General features: G+C 48.2%; 1 protein-coding gene across 1 annotated transcript; it reads left to right on the top strand.

Moving 5' to 3' along the window:
* The first annotated feature begins 269 nt into the window (after positions 1 to 269).
* TMEM213 (transmembrane protein 213) lies at positions 270 to 7,702 on the top strand. Its single transcript, XM_011995473.1, has 3 exons — positions 270 to 456; positions 3,801 to 3,872; positions 5,401 to 7,702. The coding sequence occupies exons 1-3, from the start codon at positions 375 to 377 to the stop codon at positions 5,568 to 5,570; spliced, it is 324 nt and encodes a 107-aa protein (XP_011850863.1). The 5' UTR covers positions 270 to 374; the 3' UTR covers positions 5,571 to 7,702.
* Positions 7,703 to 8,155: the final 453 nt, after the last annotated feature.

The following is an 8,155-nucleotide window of genomic DNA, read 5'->3' as shown; positions in this document are numbered from 1 at the left end:
TGCTACACCTGCAGATGGGAGAGGCAGCAAACTCATGTCCCAAGAACCAGCATGACACAGATCTCTCTTATCCTCCCGTTTTTTCTCAATAAGGACAAAATTTGTGCTCAGGGGAGAAGGGCATAGCGTGCCCCTCCCTTCCTTCCTCAGCCAACAGTTTGGCTTCCCTTCTAGAGAGGTGAGAGAAGGTGTGACAGGCCAAGTTTCCTTTGCTCCACCCCGTCGTGTTTCCCCCAAACACCCAGCGTAAGTTCACGTCTGGCAGAGTTGCTTTCCAGCTCCCGCAGGCTGGAGTCGGCTCACCTGCAGTAGGCACTCAGCACAACTCTGCGAGACCGGCTCACCTGCACCCGGCACTCAGCACAGCTTCCAGCATGCACAGCCTCCCCACTGCCACCCGGGCCACCTTGATCCTCGGCCTGGCCTTTGCCTCCCTCCACTCGGCTTGCTCGGCAGGTAGCGTTATGAGCTTTATTCGTGGCCAGGCTGGGAAGCGGGAGGGAAGGAGGGAAAAGAGAGGTGGGAGGGAAAGGAGGAGGAGGAGGGGGAAGATTCTTTGGCCAGGGTTGGTCCTGCACAAAGGAAGGAGGAAACAGAACTTTCTCATCTGAAGGATTAGGCAGGGGGTGGGAGGTGGGGCTGGGGTGGGGGTGGTCTTAGGTTGGCCTAAGACAGAGATCAGGTACTCAATTCCTCATCTAGGGCAGGAGCAGTCACCTCTCTTGGCCTTTGCCACACAGAAAGGAAAAAGTTATTTGCTGGAGTCTCACCCATCAGAGGACCAAAATGACATCTCTTGGTCCGCTGTGTCCTGAAGGCTCCTTCTCAGCCCCCCGGAGCTCTCGTGCTTTGCAATCCTCTCCATGCACATTTGTGTCTGACCTTCCCTTTCCTAAGTCCTCTGCCCCTCTCTGTCCCCTGTACTTTCTCTGCGACTTTCACAGAACCTGACTGCCAGGAGGGCTGCCATTCACTGTCTCCCACCCTCCTGCCTCCCTGGGCACTGGAAATGTGGGTTATCTCCCTATTTTCCTACAGAGGCTGGAAGGCTGATCTACACCCGCTGCCTTGCCCTGCCAGGCCGGGGTCTGCAACTCATGACAGAGGGACCTTGGTTACCATCTCATGCTCCTGGCTTTGATTTTGTTCTCAGCCACCTCAGAACACCACCACATTTTCTATGCCCTGCAACACTCTCCCGCTCCCAAAACCAACCCTGCACCCCAAAGTCCTGTATCTGCCCCTCTCATCCTCAGACTCTCTTCTGCAGCCACTGCCAGGGGTGTTGGTGTTGAGGTTCAAGACGTGCGCTCTTGAGCCGCTGAGCCTGAACCCAACTCCATCTTCCATGACTCACTAGCTATGCGACCTCAAGCAAATTACTTTCCCTCTCTATGCCCAGTTTCCTCCTTTATCTCACGGGGACCATCATAGTGCTTGTCAAGAGGCATTGATATAATTTCATGTAAAGAACTTAGAAATAGCCCATAGAAAATTAGCCAGGTGTGGTGGCAGGCGCCTGTAGTCCCAGCTACTTGGGAGGCTGAGGCAGGATAATGGCGTGAACCCGGGAGGCGGAGCTTGCATTGAGCTGAGATCGGGCCACTGCACTCCAGCCTGGGCAAAAGAGCAAGACTTCATCTCAAAAAAAAAAAACAAAAACAAAAAAACAATAACAACAACAAAAGAAATAGCCCATAGAACGCACACAGTGAATGTCAGCAATTATGGTAAGCACATTCATTTTATTTTCCAGCTTCACCCCTCCCCAAATTAGAGTGCTGAGTTTCTTTCTACTCACCCTGACAGTGTCTTGCTTGTGATGGGAGCTGAAAATCAGAAGACAAGTTTAACTGCACTGAATTGTTGGGTCTTCCCAGCAGCTTTTCCTGTGGAATAGCCCCAAGTGAGCCAGTCCCTCCCTCGCTTCTGGCTCTGCTTATAAGGGAGGAGGGCGATGTTTAAATTCTTAGGAATTTTCACCGGGGCTATTCCATTTGAACCACAGAAAATTACTGATATCGAACAATTTTGACCTATAACAATGGCCATTTCATAAGCTTGAACCTAACCCTAGCATTCAGCCAACTAGGGTTTTTTTCCACTCACTTTGGAAGAGGACAACTTCCATTCTAGGTGTAGAGGTGAGATGAAAGTCAAGGCCAAGGAAGTTATTTGAGTCATAAGGAAAATTAGAATAGTGAGGAATCAGTTTCTCCAAAACAAATAAAGACCAGGCTCTAAGCCATTTAGCTGTAAATAATTTACAGTAACAGATTGCATCGAGGCAATTACTATACTTTAAGCAGGACATTGGAGTGGCTTGGGGGTTGGGTGGCATAAAATTAGTCTCAGCAGCAATTTCATGGTTTTAGCTAAACAGCAGGTTTCTTCTTAACTTGTCCTGCTGTGTGACAACACGCACCTTTGAAGGACACGCTGACCCATAGTCAGGGGAGCCTTGAGAGTTTCCACACCCACCACCTTTTTTTTTTTTTTCTTTTTGCATTCCCAAAGAAGCAGAATGAACAGTAATATAATTTCTAGGAAGGTTCTTCCAATCCATCTCTTGGTTTCCATCTACCTAGGTCAGCATTAGCACTGTCTAATAATAGAACTTACACTGAGGGTGGAAACGTCCCATGTCCGAATGGTGCTTCCAATATGGTAGCCACTATTCACACGTGGCAGTGGAACCCTTGGCATGTGTCTAATGTAACCAAGAAGCTGAGTTTTTTACTGAATTTAATTGTAATAAATTTAAACAACCACAAGTGGCTAGTGGCTGCCGTATTGAACAGTATGAACTTAGAGGTCATCTCTCTTCTTATCGTCAGTTATGGACAGGAACCTGGATGCCTCAGATCCCTAACCCAATCCCACACCCCAAGCCAACAGGACTTTAAGAATTCATGCTGAAGTCCTTTTCATCTTTCCACTCCTTGCTCACGAATCAATCTATGTGCTGCGTATTCCGGCAATCTCTGGACTTGCTTGTATGATGTTTAATTTTCTTTGACAGCCATCATTCTGGAGGCTGGAAGTCCAAGATCAAGGTGTTGATGGCTTGATTTCTCCTGAGGCCTCCCTGCTTGGGTTGCAGATAGATGTCTTCTACTGGGTCCTCACGTGGACTTTTCTCTGTGCATGTATGCTGCTGATGTTTCTTCTTCTTCTTCTTTTTTTTTTTAGACGGAGTTTCGCTCTTGTCACCCAGGTTGGAGTGCAATGGTGTGATCTCAGCTCACTGCAACCTCCGCCTCCCGGGTTCAAGCGATTCTGCTGCCTCAGCCTCCCAAGTAGCTGGGATTACAGGCATGCACCACCACGCCCAGCTAATTTTTGTATCTTTAGTAGAGATGGGGTTTCACCATGTTGGCCAGGCTGGTCTTGAACTCCTGACCTCAGGTGATCTGCCCACCTCGGCCTCCCAAAGTGTTAGGATTACAGGTATGAATCACTGCACCCGGCCTCTTCCTCGTCTTCTAAGGACCCTGCCATATTGGATTAGGGCCCACCCACAGGACTTCATTTAAGCTTAACTGCGTCTTTGAAGGCCCCATCTTCAAATACAATCACACTGTGGGTTAGGACTTCAACATATGAAACTGGGGAGAGGGGAACATAATTCGGTCCATAACAGGGAGTTAGCTGGTTGCAGAAAGCCTCAATATGCCCATGCTGGAGCTTCTATAATACTTTTATAATACTCACTACTGATTTACAAAGAAGATTTCAAAATCTATGCCTGGGAATGGCTTTTGCTGGTGCCTGAGACTATCTCCCATCTTTTCTTCCAGAAGCAAGCAGCAGCAACAGCTCAACCTTGGCCACTCACCACCCAGACCCTGGGACCCTGGAGCTGTGCCTCAGTAAGCTTCTCCTGCCAACTGCTCTAACCCCAGAACTGGCCCTCGGCCTGGGAGGGAAACAAAGGCCTCCCCGCTTTCCGTTGGTTGGTGTCAAGTGGCCAAGGGCCTTCCTGGCCTTCCTGTGCACCAGTGTGGTTTGTCCCAGAACTATTTGCAGAGCAGGTCTAAAAGGCTTTCTTGGCTCTGATCCCCATCTAGGTGCATAATCGTTGACACAGATCGCTTTAATGACCCATCCCAGGTCAGCAGCTAACAATGCCCTAGGTTCAAATGCTTGAAGAAGTTTGGAGGTGGAAAGGCCACAAAAAATCATCTAGTCCAACTTCCACCCAATGCAAGAGCTTGGTTTTGCTGTCCTTGACATACATATTTCTTCTTCTTCTGTGCACGTTCTTCCTCTTCTTGCATACTTCTAGCCACAAGGCGCTCAGTAATCCATGCAGCAACCACTATTATGCATGTCTAGCTAATAGAAAGTTTTGCAGCTGGGCACAGTGGCTCACGCCTATAATCCCAGCACTTTGGGAAGCTGAGGTGGGCAGATCACCTGAGGTCGGGAGTTCGAGACTAGCCTGACCAACATGGTAAAACCCCATCTCTACTAAAAATACAAAAAAATTATCAAGTCTCTACTAAAAATACAGGTGGTGGCATGCACCTGTAGTGCCAGCTACTAGGGAGGCTGAGACCGAAGAATTGCTTGAACCTGGGAGGCAGAGGTTGCAGTGAGCTGAGATTGCACCACTGCACTCCAGCCGGGACAACACAGTGAGACTCCTTCTCAAAAAGAAAAGAAGAACGTTTTCCTTTATTTTGTCTGGTTCCCTTTATCCTGCCCTCATTGAATGACCAAATGCATTAACTTGGGCACTTAAAAGGAAGGGTAGGCTGGGCGTGGGGGGTCATGCCTGTAATCCCAGCACTTTGGGAGGCCGAGGCAGGTGGATCACTTGAGACCAGGAGTTCGAGACCAGCCTGCCAACAGGGCGAAACCCCTTCTCTACTAAAAACACAAAACATTAGCCAGATGTGGTGGCACACACCTGTAATCCCAGCTACTTGGGAGGCTGAGGCAGGAGAATTGCTTGAACCCAGAAGGTGGAGGTTGCAGTGAGCCGAGATCATGCCACTGCACTCCAGCCTGGGCGACAGAGTGAGACTCTGTCTCAAAAAGAAAAAAAACAAACAAAAAAAAAAGGAAGGGTATTAGGGAATAATACATAGAGGTTAAGAGTACGGCTTCAGAGTCCTGCAGACTTGGTTTGAGTTCTCCTTCTTCCATCTTGTGACCTTGGGCAAGTTACAGCCTCAGTTTCTTCATGTAAAATGGGAATAAAAATTGCACCTGTCACTTTGTGAGTAAGGCATAAGCTAATGTGTAAAAGGACACAGCACAGTGCATGGCACGTAGTAGACCCACATCAGTGTCAGCTACCGCGCTGTGATTGTTCTGTTAATATTAATGGTAGAGAAGCCTGGGTGGGACTGGTGGTGCATGCCGTCGTCCTTACTCTCCCTTCCCCACCAGACGTGGACTTCTGCCCACAAGCAGCCCGGTGCTGCCGCGCAGGAGTGGACGAGTACGGCTGGATCGCGGCGGCTGTTGGCTGGAGCCTCTGGTTCCTCACCCTCATCCTGCTCTGTGTGGACAAACTGATGAAGCTGACTCCAGATGAGCTCAAGGACTTGCAAGCGTGAGACCCAGGCTCGGTGCACAAAACAGTGATCGCCACCAATTTGTGGCTAATGGGGAAGGGGAGTAGAGCTAACATGGTTTCTATTATTTAAGTCATTTTCACCTTTAAGCTTCAGTTACTTTTACAAGGGAAAGAAGAAAGAGCGGGAGAACCAAGTGAGGCAAGCCACTGCTGCCCTTGCATGCAGCTCCCAAGGGCCCCTGGGCCTTCTGAGCCCAGGTGACTCCTCTCTCAAGATAGTCCTTCTGGAATTTGTCCTGTTTTAACCTTTCTTCTAGGCACCAAGGGAGGTGCACAAGAAACTATAAGACTTAGTCTCATCGTCAACATGTTCAGAAACAAATGCATAACCTTCTCACCAAAACCAGGTCATTGGCTTCTCTCCCTGCTTGAGTCCCGGGCTTAACTGTCATTTCAGAATGTGAGAATCAGTCAGGTACGGTGGCTCATGCCTGTAATCTCAGCATTTTGGGAGGCAGAGGTGGGCAGATCACTCAAGGTCAGGAGTTCCAGATCAGCCTGGTCAACATGGTGAAACCCTGTCTCTACTAAAAGTACACAAATTAGCCAGGTGTGGGGGTGCACACCTGTAATCCCAGCTACTTGGGAGGCTGAGGCAGGAGAATCTCTTGAACCTGGGAGGTGGAGGTTGCAGTGAACCAAGATCATGCCACTGCACTCCAGCCTGGGGGACAGAGCAAGACTCTGTATCAAAAAAAATGTGAGGATCGGTCGGGCGTGGTGGCTCATGCCTGTAATCCCAGCACTTTGAGAGACTGAGACAGGAGGATCACTTTAGCTCACAAATTCAAGACCAGCCTAGGCAAGATGGAGAGACCTTGTCTCTATTAAAATTTTTTTAAAGTTAAAAATAAAAATGTGAGAATCCCCTTGACACTCCCACCATCTTCACCCACCTCGGGTCCTTCTCCGGCTCTCCTTCTGGCTTCATCCTGTCTTCCACGGCTCTCCTGTCCCACCCATTCTCCCCGCCGGTGCCCTAGGTCTGGCCTTCACTGCCTTCCCCTAGGGATATTGCATTCTGTCCTCACTGCCTTGAGGATCTTCCTCCCCAGCTCTTCACTTCCTGTGGGCAGCTGCCAGGGTAGGAGCTGTCACTTCCTGCTGGCAACAGTCAGTAGTTCCTAAGGACTAAAACTTCTCAGCCCAGCATTCAGCTCTTTGTAGGAGTCCATCTGTCCCCCAGCACATGCAGGAGTAAGGACTCTGACTGGCCCACTCCTCATCCTGGTGTCTTCAGCTTCCGGTTGCCATTTTCTTGTCTGGGATGGCTGCTTCCCAGCTCCACCTCCAGAATCAAGGATATTCCTCCAAACCCAGCTTGAACGCTTGATCTGCCTGGAGCCTTCCTGGTCATCCTTGGGTGACCTGGAGCTGGTGCTCTTAGCGCACTTCTGTTCTGCCCTGATGTGCAGCTGTTGTGAATGGGCCCCTCCGTAGTTTATCCTTCCTCATCCCCCTGGGGCATAGTACCCTATGCAAGTTTGTCCAGCAAGTGCATGGGTGAATTAATGAATGAACGAACAAATGAGTCTTTGCCCTAGACGACTTAAGGTCCTCACTCGGCATTAGGAGCCTCCACTTTTCTCCAGATGGTTGAAATAACCAGCCTCTGAAGGAGCCAGTGGTTTGGTCACTGCTCTCTCAAATTACAGTCATTGTCACTTAGCGCAGAGAGTGGACGTTGCACATTACTGTGAACCCTTGCAGAGGAGGGGAGGGCAGGTTTATCAGAAGAAAGGACAAAATGACTCCTTATGAAGCAATTTCTGCCCTCTGTGAGAAAACATGTATTTAGATCAGACAAACTCTAGTCAAAATACAAAAAAGAAAAACAAAAGACCTCTGAAATAGGAACAATCTCTCGAAGAGGCAAATGACTCAAAACTGCTCAATTGCTCTTTCAGAAAATCTAAGTAAACTTCCCTGACAACAGAAACTGAAGAGGTTGCCTGGTTCATCTTGTAGTCTTCCAAAACAGCAGATAATTTCTGAATCTCAGATGTTCAATCAGTACAATGGGATGGATTTCTTGTTCCTAAGTGTTAAATGATCACATACATAAAAGCGTCTGAGCCTGAGCAACATAGTGAGTCCCTGTCTCTACAAAAATAAAAATAAAATAATTAGCCAGGCATGGTGGAGCACACTGATAGTCCCAGCTACTCAGGAGGCTGAGGTAGGCAGATCACTTGAGCTAGGGAGTTCAAGGCTGCAGTGAGCCATGTTCACGCCACTGCACTCCAGCCTGGGCAACAAAGTGAGACCCTATCTGGAAAAAAAAAAAAAAAAAAAAAAGTGTCTGCATAATGCCTGGTGCATTTTGTGGATAGACAATATGAGTATGTGTTCCATGTTTTTAGAAATTCAAAGGAAGAGTTTCCACAATATGTGATGGTTTATTTCCCAAGAGATGAAAAGATTCATTAAGGTGCATGCTTTGATTTAACATCTGCAAACATTTAAAAAATATAACAGTGTGTGACATAGCAGTGAGAGTACTATCTTTTTTTAAAAAGGGAAATTAAGATTTATTTCTGGCCTATGTGAACAGAAATAAGTCAC

This window comes from Mandrillus leucophaeus, unplaced genomic scaffold (assembly GCF_000951045.1).
Source record: "Mandrillus leucophaeus isolate KB7577 unplaced genomic scaffold, Mleu.le_1.0 Scaffold49, whole genome shotgun sequence".
NCBI lineage: Eukaryota > Metazoa > Chordata > Mammalia > Primates > Cercopithecidae > Mandrillus > Mandrillus leucophaeus.
This window is presented reverse-complemented; position numbering and strand designations above follow the sequence as displayed.

Excerpts from the sequence above, each read along its gene's own strand:
- TMEM213 (XM_011995473.1), top strand. The coding sequence starts at position 375 with ATGCACAGCCTCCCCACTGCCACCCGGGCCACCTTGATCCTCGGCCTG. Across the intron at positions 457-3,800 it reads CCACTCGGCTTGCTCGGCAG|AAGCAAGCAGCAGCAACAGC; the intron begins GTAGCGTTATGA and ends CTTTTCTTCCAG. Across the intron at positions 3,873-5,400 it reads GACCCTGGAGCTGTGCCTCA|ACGTGGACTTCTGCCCACAA; the intron begins GTAAGCTTCTCC and ends CTTCCCCACCAG.